Below are 16,036 nucleotides of genomic sequence, written 5' to 3'. Positions count from 1 at the left end.
ACGCCAGCTCTGTCTCTTCAATGAATCAGTTTTTAATATTCATAAAACAACGTAGTACAGGCATAGTTGAGAATTTCAAAGAAGCATATTTATTTACAGCCATTAAAAATGCAATAAGAGCCTGTGACTAATAAGAAAATACGGATTGCTAACGATATCACGCTGTTTGTGTGGTACAGTGTTTGGCTGCCAAAAAGTTTCTGGTATTTGCCCGAAAATGATCGGCCATATTCAGACGGTTGTGCAAGAGTTTTTTGTCTATAATCTGTCAAAAATAATAATAACAATAATACTATTTGCAATTTCGGTTTTTGCAAAAGTGACTCTCAATCTATCTATCTATCTATCTATCTATCTATCTATCTATCTATCTATCTATCTATCTATCTATCTATCTATCTATCTATCTATCTATCTATCTATCTATCTATCTATCTATCTATCTATCTATCTATCTACTTTTCAAGAGACATTTGGCCAAGAGGGCAGCAGACACACAACATAACTTATAACATAACACTTCTATCAAGATATTGTAACTGAAGAAAAAGTAGCGGGTTAATTGGAATGGAGACAGAATAAAGCAAAGTCATGCTAAATAGATCATGTCTTTATTTTGTAACCCTTTCATAAATCATGTTGACTACAGTTTATTTATCAATGTAAACGTCTGGGAGGATTTAAACGCGGCACTTTAATTACAGTGTAATGAATGGATGTCCCTTTTTTTTCTTGTGTAAAGTGTGATGCTTCGTTGTTCAGGATACGGATACGCCTGACTAACGGAAAAACTGTTTTTCATGTGTCAGCGAAGTGCAATGGGTCCTCCAGGTGGCGCCAAAGCAACGGTAGCGACGGGGGGGCGGCGGGGCGGGGCCAAGCGAGTCCATTCCTGATCAGTCCGGATCTACAAATCATGCGCACAGGCCTCCTGCGGTTATGATACGCCCATGACTGCGCGTTCATGATTATGAAGTCGACGTGCATAGCTTGTAACCTGCACTCTGAGGCGAGCTAAGCTGCCTCCAACAAGATGTTTACGGGTTATCCACGGTGGAGCACCCGAATAATCAGACGAAACACGGCAGAATGGTGTAGCTCTTAACTGATATGGGTGAAGACACCTGTGTGTTTCCCGGCAACGCTCATAGCTAAAGCAGAGGTGAGAAACGTCGCTTGTAAACAGCTAGCTAGCTAGCGACTCAGATAATGTGCAGTGAAACGCAGGTGGCTGACAGCACATTTCAGAAAGGTTTGCTTCAGTGAATGTGATCACTGCATTCACAGCTGCCTTGAAAGGCAGCTATTCCTCCTCTTATCTATCTGGACTTCACATGTTTTAATTCTATTACAACCAAAGTCAGCTAACTTAAGTGGGGGAAAGAACACAATGTCCTAGCACGCGATGTCTTCGTGCATCCGCTGTGTTATGCAGCAGTTTTTTTGTTTTGTTTTGTTTGCAGAGAAGCATGTAATCTGCAGTTTCTCATGTTCTGTCAGCACATGTGAAATGTTTATCTGGCGTCAGACGTGACAATTATCCATGCAGCATTGTGTAAGAGAGATTAAAAAGGGAGAAGGAGCTGTTGAGCTGCATGTGTGTTGTGGGCACTTGGTGGAAGGAGACTTGGCCAGACAAAGAAGCTTATTGGGAAGACCAAGGCTGAGGGCTATTCTTGTCACTCTAAACTATAATAAAGTTAGCCAAGGAAGCAGAGGTCAACTACACAGTAAGGAAGTTTTCACAATGCAGTGCATGTTTTCTTTAACTTTATTTTGTTTAAACAAAGTTGTCTGGGTTTTTTTTCTGCAACATGCTCCATCATTTAGGAGTGGGCAAGAAGACAAGGCATGCGTGTTATAGATAAGTTATCATAATGCTTTAACAACTCCACCTACTGTAGACTCACCCTTCCTACTCACATAGTTGTTCTTTTTGCACTTAAATTTGTGTCAAATAGAAATGATGAACTGTGTCTTAACAATGAACTGAAATACTGTCAATAACAGTGCTTTTCCTCCTCCAGATGTTCCACTTCCTTTAAGTTGTTTCTTTTTATCATCATATAAATAAGCCCAAAAAAAGAAACCTGGCTTCCAGTTTTGTCTGGTTTATATTTCTTAATTTCCTTAAATTCAAGCTTCTCAGAGTGAATTCTGAGCATTATATGACAGTTTAACTCTTCGTAATGCATGGAGACGAATACAAAGTCTGTGAAACTTGAAAAGACTTTTAAAAAGGGTTTTAGTGACAGTAATTTGAAGGCTCTCAGGAGCAGGAGTCACACACTAGGAATTGTGATCTAACCGGATACTGATCCAGCTGCAAACTCAGTGTTTGGTTACTGATCCTTTGAGTCACTGACACTCCTTCCTCACAGTTTTACATAACAGGGAGATAGTGTTGTGTAAAATGGTAAGGCAGCTCTGTCAAGTTTAGTTAATATACACCTCGTGTTATCTCAGTTTACATTCTCACACATGTGTAATTATACTTTTAAATTTCACATTTAGATTTGCTTTTTTAGCTTTTTGACCCAAGTTTTTATTGTCTGAAAACTTTTAGTTGTAGTTTATTTTTCAAGATGGGTATTACAACATAATTACACTATTCTTGACTCCAGAACTGCAAGGATTAGACAGGTTATTGAATAATAACTATTAAATTAATCTCAAACTGCTGCTGATAATTGATCAATTAGTTTAAGTGCAAGACCATGTTTGAACCACTACAAATTTTTTAAGGGTGGAGAGCATTTTTTAAAGCTATGGTTTTAAATATTAATGTGATTGAAACCTTGGTGTGACATGCTGTTTCTCTTGGTCTTGACAGGTTGGCAGGATGGGCGAGCGAGGCGTCAGTGGCCCCGTGGCTGCGATCTCTCCAGTGCAGCAGATGCTGGCCTCTGGCACTGGAGCCCTCATCACATCTCTGTTTGGTGAGAAAGAAACAAAGGCTGGAGTTGTTCTCTGTGTCTTAGCATTGGCACTCAGTTAATTGTTTATCAGCTCTTGTGTGGTTGTGATAACTAAATTCATTCTTGTGTTTGCAGTCACGCCACTAGACGTTGTGAAGATCAGGCTGCAGGCTCAGCAGACACCGTTCCACCAAGGTAGGACCTCTTGTTCTTTTGTGGTTTACTGAGTTTGCTTTTAACATGTTTTACTGTGATGCTTTGCTCTTAACATTAACCCCACTAAACCTGTCCTCCTGTCTTTGTGCTCTGTCCTTCGTTTTCATAGCTTCAGCGTCTTTTTCTGCTCCGTGGGATGGTGTCTCACGTCATTCCAAGTGTAAGCATTTGCCCCGCCGTTGCTAACACTTGATCAGATGTAGATTAGCATACCTGGTTTTCTGCTTTAAAAACAAATGTCTTCTGGTAGTGAAAACAGAAAGTTCCCCTTGTAAATACATTCATGTGAATTCTGCCTCCTCTTTTTTTTTTTTTTTTTTTTAGACTTTATTTGAAAGGTTTCTCGGTAATCGGCACTAAATAAACCGGCAGAGGCAAGGACAGGACTGTGTTATCTACAGAGCAGCTGTGCGGTCATTGCTTTTGCCTGTATTATTAATGACATTTCTCTCCTGTGTGAAGGCTTGTGTGACTCAGTTTAGGAAACACTTGTAGTTTCACATTGCTATTGTGAGATGTGCTAATTTTGTTTTTTAATCATAGTTGTTTTTTGTTTGTTTGTCTTTTTAATAGCTAATAATCTGAGTGTGGTTTTCTCTTCCTCTGACCACCTCATGTGCCTCCTCACAGGGAAGTGTTTCCTGTATTGTAATGGGCTGATGGATCACATCTATGTTTGTCAGAATAGAACCAGTTGCACCAGCTGGTACAAAAAGCCAACTCAGTTCAGCGGGACTCTTGTGAGTAGTCATGCATTAGTGGCTTTGTTTTTCCTACAATTGGTTTACAATTAACATCATATAAGCTCTCTTTTTTGTTTTTTGTTTGTGCGACAGGATGCATTTGTGAAAATCACTCGCCATGAAGGTCTTCGGTCTCTGTGGAGCGGGCTACCACCAACTTTGTGAGTAACATCTAGTAAAGTTTCAGTACTCGTAGAATAGACACAGAACTGAAGTGTAAGAAGACCTAAATTCAGAATTAAATTTCTTAAACTTTAAGTAAGTACAGTTTTATTTTGAAAGAGTGTAGTATTTGGAGCATTGCACTCAATGTGCATAGCTTCAACTGAATTAAATATCACTGAGTTTTAGAGAAAAGGAAACCGGGAGTGTCTTGGAGAAAAGAGAAGAAATTAAAAAAACAAAAAATAAATAGCAGAACTTGGTTTAATAAAGTACTTCCTTGCGCTAAAGCTGCATTTTAGTACCTGACACGTCAGTCTCATTCTAGTAAAAAAATTTGCATATTATTATAATTTTATGAGAACTTTCCATTGATATGTTGCAAAGTGTGCAGTTCCTCTGTTCGAAACCTTTGTTTGTTTATGTTAACAGGGTGATGGCAGTACCTGCCACTGTCATTTACTTCACCTGCTACGACCAGTTGCGGGACTTCCTGACATTCGGTGTGGGTCTTCAGGGCAGTCATGTCCCTCTTGTTGCTGGGGGTCTTGCCAGATGTAAGTGCATGGAATAAAACAAAAGCTCCCCACACAGAAATCACAGCAAAGTACTGACAGTGCTCTTTAAGTGAAACCTTTGTGTCTGTTTTGCAGTGGGAGCCGTGACGGTGATTAGCCCACTGGAACTGGTCAGGACCAAGATGCAGTCCCGTCAGCTGTCCTACAGCGAGCTGCGGACATGTATCCGCTCTGCTGTGGCCCAGAATGGACTTCTGTCCCTGTGGAGGGGCTGGGGACCCACCGTTCTCAGAGATGTACCCTTTTCAGGTGTGACACATCATGTTGATTACACTTAACATGCTAGTGCGTAGGGATGGGTATTGATAAGATTTTCACGATTCCGATTCCATTTTCGATTCTGTTTAACGATTCGATTCTTTATTGATTCTTTTTAAAAAAGGAGAACACTAAGGTCGATTAGCTCAGAAGTTTGTTTTATATCTTCTCTTTGAACAAGATAGAAATTTAGGAGTAACATGGCCTTACAAACCCAACAGTGAGATCAATGGGGTGCCACAGGGTCCCCAGGAAAAAAAATTGTAAATGTAAAATAAATATTCTTCTCTAGTAATAACAAAGTATAACATAAATTATTCAGTAGCAATTACACAAGAATATCCAGTAATGTCCCTGCCTACAATTAAACACATTCACTTAATGAAAATCGGGGGCATCTGCTGTGGCAAATGTGTTCAAGCCTTTTACCACAAACTTAGTCACTGCTCGGTGACATTCGTCTATCCTGGCCTGAAAGGAGACGCTACCGGTAGACTGCAGCGAGAACTGCCAGCATCTGAGCCAGACTCTGTCTCATCATGGTCACCTAAATGCACAGTAATGGCAGGTTTTGTAATAAGGCAGATTGCGCTAACATAATATGCACTGTTAGTTGATTATTTACCTGCCGCATTAACGGGAGAGGACGTGCAAACGTTACCGCTGCTGCTGGGTTGAGATTCACGAGTCCGGAGCGGAATTAAAAACACGACATTCATCTAAGGTTATCGTGTGTTTTGTGAGCAAATGCTTTTGCATATTCGTAGTGTTTCCTCCCTTAAATGAAATATCTACTTTGCAAGTATTGCAAGTTGCCCTGTTGTCATCTGTTCTCGTAAAATATAACCAAACTTTTGAGCGTTTGAGCTGCTTAGGTGTCGTGTTTCCTGCCAGGTAAATGACGCTCCGCAACGTGGTAACGTAATTTGGGGCGACTGGAATCGATAAGGGAATCGTTTGCAAAAATGGCAAACAATTCCAAGGAATTGAAACAGTGGGAACCGGTTCTCAACAAGAACTGGTTTTCGATACCCATCCCTACCAGTGCGCCACAGAAACTTGTCTAACCACTCCTGCAGCATTGTTATTCCACCACTCCCTTCCGTCTGTTCTAAACAGACGTCTTTTTGTTAAAATAGGACTCTTTCCTTGTTGTCATCGATGAAACTCTTCCAGAAGCCTCATAACCATAAGCTTATGAAGCTCACTGCCATAAATCATAAATTAGCTCCACGGATTTGACAAGGAGAACATTTATCCTAGACCTTCGATTTAGTCTCCCATAATAACCTCTAACCCTTTTCGCCTTGAAAATCTTATAGAGGCCCCCTGGTAACAAAATAGGTGTAGCATTGTGCTTAATTTTTACTGCACCGCATTTGAGCTGCAGAATAGATTTTCTCTTTACCAGTATTTATTGACTGTAAGGCTTCTATTTCCACTTCATTTAACTATTTTGATAAGGAGGAAGTAAAAACGTCAATTTATGCTGCTCTTTGTCCTGGTAATTGGGACACGGAGAGCGATTGGCTTCCATAAATTCTCTAGCGTGCTGCTGATGTTTGGAGTTCTTTCTTTTGAGTTTGCAGCCAAGAGGAGCTCGTACTGGTCAAAGTTAAGTGTTGGTTTATTTCAGAGAATTTCTAAATGTAGAAATCCACAGAAGAGCAGCTGAAAAGACAGTAGTTTGACTCTAATGTGGACCAAAGTAACAAATTACCAATCTCTGTGTTTGCAGCTTTGTACTGGTTTAACTATGAAATGGTGAAGGCCCGGCTTTGTGAACAGTCTGAAGTTCCTCAGGCCAACTTCTCTATCAGCTTTACTGCAGGAGCTGTTTCTGGAGCAGTGAGTACTCTGCACACCTGCCCTTTGTTACAGTTGTTAAGCATGTTAAATGTTAGGATATCTGACACCTGTACTGATATCGCTGAAGCAGAGTTAGTTTCTGCTTGAACCCAAATGATAATAAACTTTAAAAAATGTGCCGCTATGGAAAACAGTGCTTTCTTTTGCTCACCTACTGCGATTACCATGCTCATAAATTTATGTGAATGACTTTATAACACTAAAGCACCTGATACCAAAGTCTGAGAGACTGCATTGGATAACTTGGGGGAATCAGGCCAGTGTCGGTCACACATTCACACTGTGATGTTACTCGAGCAATAATTACCCAACTGGTGATATAAATAGTTTCCTTTCAAGTGCAGCTAACATCTACTGCAATTCATGAAAAAGAACTTTTAATCATGGTGGAAATCCACGTAACATGCACCAATGTCTGCAATACTGCACTGTTTGTTTTCTTTATGGACTGATCTTTGTGCAGAAACATTAAGAGTCTGAAACTCTACAGATCCATTGTTTAAGGGAATAAAAGTCTAACTTTGCTGCCTGTAAAACATTCATGCAGATGTGTATCTAACTCCTTTTGTGATGGCTCTTACTGCCCAGTAAACCAATCATTGCTGAGTAAATGTTTCCTGTGTTGCCCTGAACTAAACTGGCACTTAGTCATATTGCATATAGCACAGTTTATGACTCTTTCCGTCTGCTGTGTTTAGATCGCTGCAATCCTGACGCTGCCCTTCGATGTTGTGAAGACTCGCAGACAGATCGAGCTGGGAGAGATGGACACTTTGGGAGGTCTGCGCATGACATGCGTTCATGATGTAGGCACTTACGTTGTGTGAAATTTACATACTGATGTTCTTCTTATGCCCTCTAGTTTCTGTGAAGAGAACGTCATCCACCTGGCACATCATGAAGGAAATACGGGCCGAGTTGGGCTACAGGGGCCTTTTTGCAGGTACACATTTATCCGATTGTATGCCAACTGAAACTTATAATGTGTGCTTTGCATAAAAATAACATGTTTATTTTCCCCAGGTTTCATGCCCAGGGTGATCAAAGTGGCCCCAGCCTGCGCTGTTATGATAAGCAGCTATGAGTTTGGAAAGGCCTTCTTCCAAAAGATGAACCTTGATCGAGAGCAGCTGGCATTGTGAAGGCGGTCACTGTGCCGCTGGTTGTTTGTCACAGCAAAACATGCAGAGAATAATTCAGGACAAGTCTGAAGAGTCAGCCCATTTGTGGAGATTTCTTTTTTTTGCAGATCCACGCACCTCACCACTTACCCCGCATCCCTGGACACAATAAGGAGCCTGAATCCCAGGCAGAGATTTTCTGGGACCACAAACTTTGTGTGCTTAATGGAGTAAAGTTTAAAAGATAGAAACTTTGTTTAGTGGTTATGTAAAGGAACATGTACCAAATCATTGTAGTCTTATTGTGCTCTCATTTTTCCAATGAAACGGAGGAAATGAGGAGTAAATCTCAGTGAAGACCCTGAACCTGCTCACCTGCTATCCAGGACAGTGGGGGAGGGAAACCACCTTAAAGACTGCATCCTTATCGGGTGAAAGGAAAATGTTTCTTTTCCTGCACTTTGGATTGTGCGACAGACTGCATGGTGTGTGCAGGCCTGAAGACTTCCTGTCAATGTAAAGCATGACAATTTTGACATTTATCTGCTGTGTAGATGAGTAAACGATATGGTTCGTATGCTGGATAGATTCGGAGCACTCTTACGTTTGCAAAACAAGTGCTGTGAAATGAAATCATAAAAAGCAACTTAAGCTTCTTTTTAAAAAATGTTTGTAAATGAGGAAAGCCATACTGTGGGTTTTCAAGGATAACCTTACATTAGTTTGGCTAAATTGAAGCAGGCCTTATTGGAATAAATAATACGATTATTCCAATTACGTGACATAATCTTCTGTGAAAACCACTGCAGCAAACTTCTCAAAAGTCACAGATGTCACCAAAAAATGTTGGGAGGCTTGTTACAAAAAGCAATAACAAAAAGGAGAAAATCTCTGCTCATAAAAGTTTTGGACTTCTTATCTGCAATGAACAAAAACACTGGGTCATGAAACAAAATATTTCTGCCTTAAATTGCAAGCTAAATGTGATTGTGTGTCCTTTGTGTTTTCTTTTTTGTATGTGTGAAATCTGAAGGTGGCTTCATCTTTATGCAATGAGTGACTTATTTCCTATGATGTGGTATTGTAAATGACCACTATTTAATAAAATTTCACTTATGCGTTAAGTTATGTTGGCTCACTATTTATTAGATTACCCAATGGGCACACACATTGATTTGGGATAAAAGTAATTTTCCTTTTAAATCACCAAACAGAAAGTTTGAAATCTTTGGCTGATTGTCTGGATGCTCTCGTCCTGTCCCTAGCATCTGTTACACCAGTCCTCTGCATGTCCTCATATTTCCATGAACCTCCAAGGTTTTGCTCTTTTCCTGGCAGCTCCATTTTCAGGATCCTTTGTCCAGTATCTACTATCCCTCCTCTGTAAATGTCCAAAGCACCTCAAACCATTTGACCTGAGCTCTCCCTCTGATGTACTCATTTCTAATCTCCATTCTGGTCACTGCTGATGAAAATCATAAAGTCTTCTGCTCTGCTGCCTGACATTTTATTAGTGCCACCATCTCCAAACCATCACAGCAGCTCTCACAACCATCTAGTAAACCTTCGCTTACACTTTTGTTTGACCGCTCCACCCACTCCAGCAATGGTACACTTCACCTCCATTCCTCAGGCACCTCCGTCTGTCTTCTTTCTCTCATTTTCGTCATTCATCAGCTCCTCCAAAATACTCTTTCCATCTTTTCAAGACACTCCTCACTTTTTAGTGCATTTCCATCTCCTTAGCCTATCCTGCCGTGCAGCTTTTCCGTTTCTTCTTAGCCAGTCAGTAGAAGTCCTTTTAATCTTCCTTAGTTAAGATAAGATAACATTGAACTTTATTAATCCCTCGGGTGGGTTCCTCTGGGAAATTTGATTTCCAAAAAGCACAGCACCAACAGAAGTTACAGAGTATTATATATATATATATATATATATATATATATATATATATATATATATATACACACACACACACACACACACACACACACACACACACACACACATATATAAATACAGAGACAAATATAAATAAAATATACGAAGGGGATAAATAGAATAAATAGGAATAAAAATAAAAATAAAAATACAAGTGAATTGCACATTTCAAGTATTGAGGTCTATTGCACCATTGACTATTTACAAAAAGTATTGCACAAGGTATTGTACAGTGAGGTGAAGAGGCACTACAGCTTCCACCCTCACATCCAACTCGCTATAAGCCTTTTCCTCTGCCACCTCTCTCTATTTGTATGCAACTAGCCTCCCAGTACTCCTGTTTACTTTCTGCATTTTACTATCCGACTTAGAATATTTTCTTGTACTTCCTCATTAAACCGCAAATTTTACCTCACCACATTAGCAGCAAACATAAGGATAAATGCTTATTTCTACTTGTATAAATATTAATAAGTCCCCAACACACAGACAAAACATATTAAGGATTGTACATTAACATAAAGCTGTTGTACACACACACACATATGAAGAGAGAGAGAGTATGCATAGTATGCAAACGGCTACCAAACAGCCATCATAATTCGTCATACAATGAGAACAGGACAAATCAACAATTGACAATGACTAATTAATATTAAAATCTGTAACATAATGTATTGTTTGGAGTTTAGTCTGTTACTGTTACTATTTTTTTACCATTTCTTCTTGGAGCAACTGTAACCCACATAATTTCCTTAGGGATTAATAAAGTATTCTGATTCTGATTGTTTCAGGATGTCCTGCCATTATCCAATGACACATCTGCTTACCTGTATCTTTTGCTCGTTTCTCCTCCTCTGCTTTTCTCTTTTTTCTAAACTGAGGACCTGATGGCTTTGAACTTTTCTTGTCCATCTTCCATTGGTTTTAATTTTGCACTCCAGTATGAACACCCATCCCTCAACCCAAGGATCACCACAACATGATCTAACACACCTACACCTTAGTTCACAGATTCACTTTGTCTAGGGTGCATTTCTGAGATTTCACACAACCCAGGATTCAAATCATGAATACATAATGGTCTTGGATTTACAACATTATAAATGAAATTTGGAAGCAGCCGGCCTTTTCGACGGGTTGTGTGTGAGACTTTAAATCATCAAACTGTAAATTTTAAATTGTTATTGATCCCTTTATCTCGAGTCCTAAAGTGTATATTTATTTTCTTACTCTTCTTATATATGTTGTTTGTTTACTTGCACTGCTGTAACTGGAGCCTTGTCGTCTCTCTATATACTGGACTCTAGCGGAGATGACAATAAAGTTTACTTTGACTTCAGCAGCAAGGAGGTGCACCGAGGGCTCTCGCGCTCACTTTTCGTGTATAGAATTTCGAAAAAAACAGCGGTGCAAATTATAAGTCTGTATTATAATGTCTGGTATTTTCGTGTTTGTTGGTTTGTTTTTATTTTGTTTTATTTTGCGAGTTGGTTATTAGATGCTGCTCCAGCCGGTCAGAGAATCCCCCGCCGCCCCGCCCTCTCCTCTCTGCGCCGCAAGCAGCAGGCGCACCTCGCAAACGAAGGGCGCCCTTACTCCCAGCAAATGGGCGATAGAAAACCGATCGGTGCCTATGACATTCGGGGTCATAGGCACCGATCGGTTGCCGCCCCGGGCAACCGCCCGTGTCGCCCGTATCTAAAACCGCTACTGATGACTAGTATAACATAAAAGATTGTTCATACTGTGTATGAGCGTAACGCAAAATTTGTGAAAGCAAACAGCGGCATCTAGTGGTTTATTTATTTTACTACAGATACTCGTTACCAACCAGGGGTGGAGCTTCTTGGAAGATTTTCACGCTGACTCTCGCGATATTTGCTCTGGTATATACAGGCAGTTTGCCCGTCACCGGGCCTCTTTCAATCGGATCGGAGACGAAATGGTGAGTAGTCCTCTTTTGCTGCTTGTACTCTGCGCACCAATCCATTTTCTATCTCATGCATCCCACCTATTTGACATGTATAAGAAATGCAGTTTGATTTCAGTGTATATTTTATGACAGTCTTGTGTAGATTTCACTGCTATTTTCATCCCAAATATAAGATTTCGGTATGCGTGTTGAGCGACTCTGGGGCCAAAATGGCTGCTTTAATTAGGCCGTACTTATTTTGCCTATTACCGCCTCAGTCTCCAGTAACTTATTTTATTAAAGTTGTGGATAAAATGGATTGTCTTAAAGCTAGGGTTCCTATTGTGTGGATTCGGTTTTGACAGCCGCACGCTGCGAAGTGCTAAAGGCGGTTAGCTAAGCTAGCACGTCGAATCTAGCGTGGTAAATGAGAGTCCACGCTGGTTTCGGTGGAAAATTCACCTCACAGGTGCTAGGAACCGTGTGTATAACGGACACTTCTTGGATACACAAGATTAAATTTTTTTTCTTCTTCTTCACTCTTGGCAGTCCCACCGTAAGTTTTCGGCTCCGCGACACGGATCCCTGGGCTTTCTGCCCCGCAAGAGGAGTCGTCGTCACCGCGGTAAGGTCAAGAGCTTCCCCAAGGATGACCCCAGCAAACCCGTTCACCTGACTGCCTTCCTGGGCTACAAGGCCGGCATGACTCACATCGTCCGGGAGGTGGACAGACCTGGCTCAAGTAAGTGCAATTAGACTGCAAATGTAATACAGCAAACCCTCGAATTTAAAAAGAGAAGTCATAGTTGGTGATTGGACCTTTTTCACAGTAGCAACTTTAGCTTCTGTCTGCAAGAGAAGCAAGTGTAATAAATGCATGACGATGCATCTTAACTTGATCATTGTTGCTGATGGTGGTAAAGTTAATGAAAGCTACCAATCGCCTCCTTTTTCAGCATTAGTGTTAAAGTTTGGAATTAAAAAGAAAAACGCAGTTTTAAATTATTTCCTGAAAGTTTGACAGCCAGAGAAAAAATAAGTGACTGCCATTAATGGCAGATTAAGCACTATTTGGCAGGTTCTGTTGAAATAAAACTGTAATAATACTTATAACAAAGAAAATGTAATTAATGATACTAATTGTGTAGATGGTCATTTATATCTATGGGAAGTGAGTATTTAATACCTTCCTAGGGGATCTTACAATATACAGATACTTTAAAACTAAAAACCTGAATAAGTTTAATCGGCTGTCATTCTCATTTTAATTTAATTTTTTTTTTTGTAAAACAAGCCTCGTCTGCAGTGAAAAAGGTCTAGGGTTAGTTATGGTGTTCTGCCTGTGATGATTCCCTCGACGGGCGGACAGAATGGGTCTATAGCCCCTTGCTGAATGTCGAGCACTGAGCGCAGTTTCTACCATGAGTAAACAAATCTAATGAGTTGAAGAAGTTACTGATTATATCAACTATTAGTCAAAATTAATCAACGCTTTCTCTTACAGAGGTGAACAAGAAGGAAGTGGTTGAGGCAGTGACCATTGTGGAGACTCCTCCCATGATCGTGGTTGGTGTTGTGGGTTACGTCAACACACCTCGTGGTCTGCGCTCCTTCAAGACAGTCTTCGCTGAGCACATGAGTGATGAGTGCAAGCGTCGCTTCTACAAGAACTGGTGAGTCTTGGGGACAAAATGAAGCTCATCCCGTTGCAATGAAAGTGCTTGAAGCAGATGTTAGTTGCTGGTGGAAATGTTAGGAACTGCATTTTCACTGAGCGAGTCTAACATCACGGTGGCCCTCTGTGGCAGCTCCGCTCAGGTGCCCCGTGCCCTGATGAGCTCCGGGCTCCTCTGGCCAGTGGAAAGTGCTTCTTAGAAACTGTGCCATGAGCCGAAACCCTCACTAGCTGATACAGCCCTTCTGTCCACACGGAGGCAGGGCAAGCAGCTATGCACTGCGTTCTTCCGCTGCCCCTCATGGGGGTTATGAAGGACCTGTGCCAACCTATGTGTTGCTTCATGCTCTCAGGTACAAGTCCAAGAAGAAGGCTTTCACTAAATACTGCAAGAAATGGCAGGATGAGGAGGGCAAGAAGCAGCTGGAGAAAGACTTTGCAGCCATGAAAAAATACTGCCAGGTCATCCGTGTCATTTGCCACACACAGGTTGGTTTGTTCCCTTGATTTTCTGTTGATTTTTCTTGAATGTCTGTCAGTGAAGAGACCACGGAACTCGCGTCAGGCATGGCGCCCGAAACTTATGAGGATATCTTCCATGCTGCCTTCCTTCTGAGACTACATAGCTAGAATTATCGGTGTGCTTTTGAGCACTGCATATTTTCTGTCCTAACCAGGCTTTGTTCTTTGCAGATGCGTATGCTGCCCCTGAGGCAGAAGAAAGCTCATCTCATGGAGGTGCAGGTGAACGGAGGCACCATCTCTGATAAGGTGGACTGGGCCCGTGAGAAGCTGGAGCAGGCTGTGGTTGTCAACAAAGTTTTCACCCAGGACGAGATGATCGACATCATTGGTGTCACTAAGGGTCACGGATACAAGGGTAAGATACTTGAGCCTCTTTCACAGCATCAGCTGCTGGTTGAACCTGAATTTATCATGACGCTGACCGAATGCCTCAACTCTTAGGTGTCACCAGCCGTTGGCACACAAAGAAGCTGCCTCGCAAAACCCATCGTGGTCTACGTAAGGTGGCCTGTATCGGTGCCTGGCATCCTGCCCGTGTGGCCTTCTCTGTGGCCCGTGCTGGTCAGAAGGGTTACCACCACCGCACAGAGATCAACAAGAAGATCTACAAGATTGGTCAGGGCTACCACCAGAAGGACGGAAAGGTGGTGAAGAACAACGCCTCCACAGAGTACGATCTGTCCAACAAGAGCATCAACCCCATGGTAGGATCTTAGACACATCTGTACTTTGTGTCAGCACTCCAGCCTGGAAGCTGTGATTGACCTTGTGTTTTAATTACAGGGTGGATTTGTCCATTACGGAGAAGTGAGGAATGACTTTGTCATGTTGAAGGGCTGTGTTGTGGGGACCAAGAAGAGGGTGCTGACTCTGCGCAAGGTGAGACTAAAGTGAAGCAATTAGTTGTGCTAATTGACCAGTTTCATACTAGGAGGATTTTTCTTTTCTTAGACAAAGTTGGTTAAGCAAGCTCTGGGATATAAAGACTTGATTCTTGTTCTCTCTCCCTCCAGTCTCTGCTGGTGCAGACAAGCCGTCGTGCCCAGGAGAAGATCGACCTCAAGTTTATCGACACCACCTCAAAGTTCGGTCATGGTCGCTTCCAGACCGTGGAGGAAAAGAAAGTTTTCATGGTAAGACTTTGTTCTATAATGGCTAGTTTCAGACTGGTTAAGCAGACGACAGGCCCAGGATAAGACGTGTGCGGATGATTTTGATCTGAGCCATGCAAAGCTACTCTAGAATTAATGAATAAAGTGGTGAAGCTGGAAATGAGTCCAATAAGTTCCCCTTTAAAGATTGACCACCTGAAAGTAAAAGCTTTGTAATACGGCAGTTAGTTTTTGAGTTGTCCTGCACTGTTCGTAACCTGGTTCAGTCTTCAGTATGAACTCTGGGTTCCATTCCAGTGCCACAGTGAGCTCCAGTGAGGCAGGGGAGCAGTGCCTCTCTGTGCTGGCTCCCTGTTCACTCTCTGGGAACACGTCTGCTTCGAGCCAACAGGAAGACCATTAAGTTTTGTCACATGATTGATGGTTCTGTTTCTCTCTTCCACAGGGACCCCTCAAGAAAGACCGCATTGCCAAGGAAGAGACTGCTTAAAGTCCCGGACTACAATGTCTCTGCTACTTTGACTGTCACCATCTTCACTGTTCTGCAGAGTTGTTCAATAAAAACAAAAGATGGAATAACAGCCTTGTCTTTTTTTAATTAACATACATTAAGCTACAAAAAGAGCTTGCATTACAAGTAAGAACTTCAGCTATTATGTTGCTACGTTGATATCAACAGGTGCTGAAATTCTATTTCGAGGCCTGAAATTTGCACTTTTATCAGCTGCCATGTTTGCAGCCAGACCTGGCCATTTTGGACATGAAGGAAAAGCTGACAGGGTTCAGCTAACAGGTGTTATATCAAAAGCTTAAGGTAAACTAAACGGGCTGCATCTCGCAGCAAGTCGCCTCAAATAATTTAAATTCAAATGATGGTTGAGATGTGCAGTTAAGTGAATGAAGTTGACCTTGCACATTTACTAACTGGTCACTTCGAGTATACTTGTACTGAGTTGTGCTTGCATTTTCTATCAGAAGTGCTTTAAAATAATTGGAACAAAGA

At 41.4% G+C, this 16,036-nt stretch overlaps 2 protein-coding genes across 2 annotated transcripts; both read left to right on the top strand.

The window, feature by feature from the left end:
• Window positions 1–906: 906 nt before the first annotated feature.
• On the top strand, window positions 907–8,989 carry slc25a39 (solute carrier family 25 member 39). The gene is made up of 12 exons (XM_082530765.1): window positions 907–1,162; window positions 2,834–2,939; window positions 3,054–3,113; window positions 3,244–3,294; window positions 3,765–3,874; window positions 3,971–4,038; window positions 4,472–4,596; window positions 4,693–4,866; window positions 6,614–6,723; window positions 7,443–7,524; window positions 7,607–7,687; window positions 7,768–8,989. Exons 2-12 carry the CDS (start codon window positions 2,843–2,845, stop codon window positions 7,884–7,886), a joined length of 1,077 nt encoding a protein of 358 aa, XP_082386891.1. The 5' UTR covers window positions 907–1,162; window positions 2,834–2,842; the 3' UTR covers window positions 7,887–8,989.
• Window positions 8,990–11,646: 2,657 nt separating this feature from the next.
• Window positions 11,647–15,614, top strand: rpl3 (ribosomal protein L3). The gene is made up of 9 exons (XM_082529751.1): window positions 11,647–11,754; window positions 12,271–12,463; window positions 13,226–13,394; window positions 13,750–13,885; window positions 14,090–14,276; window positions 14,363–14,625; window positions 14,705–14,800; window positions 14,935–15,054; window positions 15,479–15,614. The coding sequence occupies exons 1-9, from the start codon at window positions 11,752–11,754 to the stop codon at window positions 15,521–15,523; spliced, it is 1,212 nt and encodes a 403-aa protein (XP_082385877.1). The 5' UTR covers window positions 11,647–11,751; the 3' UTR covers window positions 15,524–15,614.
• The last annotated feature ends 422 nt before the right edge of the window (window positions 15,615–16,036 follow it).

The sequence above is a fragment of the Aulonocara stuartgranti genome, assembly GCF_965226115.1.
Source record: "Aulonocara stuartgranti genome assembly, chromosome: 4".
Taxonomy (NCBI): Eukaryota; Metazoa; Chordata; class Actinopteri; order Cichliformes; family Cichlidae; genus Aulonocara; species Aulonocara stuartgranti.
Note: the sequence above shows the minus strand (reverse complement) of the source record. Positions and strands in the feature narration are given on the sequence as shown.

Excerpts from the sequence above, each read along its gene's own strand:
- slc25a39 (XM_082530765.1), top strand. The coding sequence starts at position 2,843 with ATGGGCGAGCGAGGCGTCAGTGGCCCCGTGGCTGCGATCTCTCCAGTG. Across the intron at positions 3,295-3,764 it reads TGTCTCACGTCATTCCAAGT|GGAAGTGTTTCCTGTATTGT; the intron begins GTAAGCATTTGC and ends GCCTCCTCACAG. Across the intron at positions 6,724-7,442 it reads CAGGAGCTGTTTCTGGAGCA|ATCGCTGCAATCCTGACGCT; the intron begins GTGAGTACTCTG and ends TGCTGTGTTTAG.
- rpl3 (XM_082529751.1), top strand. Across the intron at positions 12,464-13,225 it reads GGTGGACAGACCTGGCTCAA|AGGTGAACAAGAAGGAAGTG; the intron begins GTAAGTGCAATT and ends TTTCTCTTACAG. Across the intron at positions 15,055-15,478 it reads AGGAAAAGAAAGTTTTCATG|GGACCCCTCAAGAAAGACCG; the intron begins GTAAGACTTTGT and ends TCTCTTCCACAG.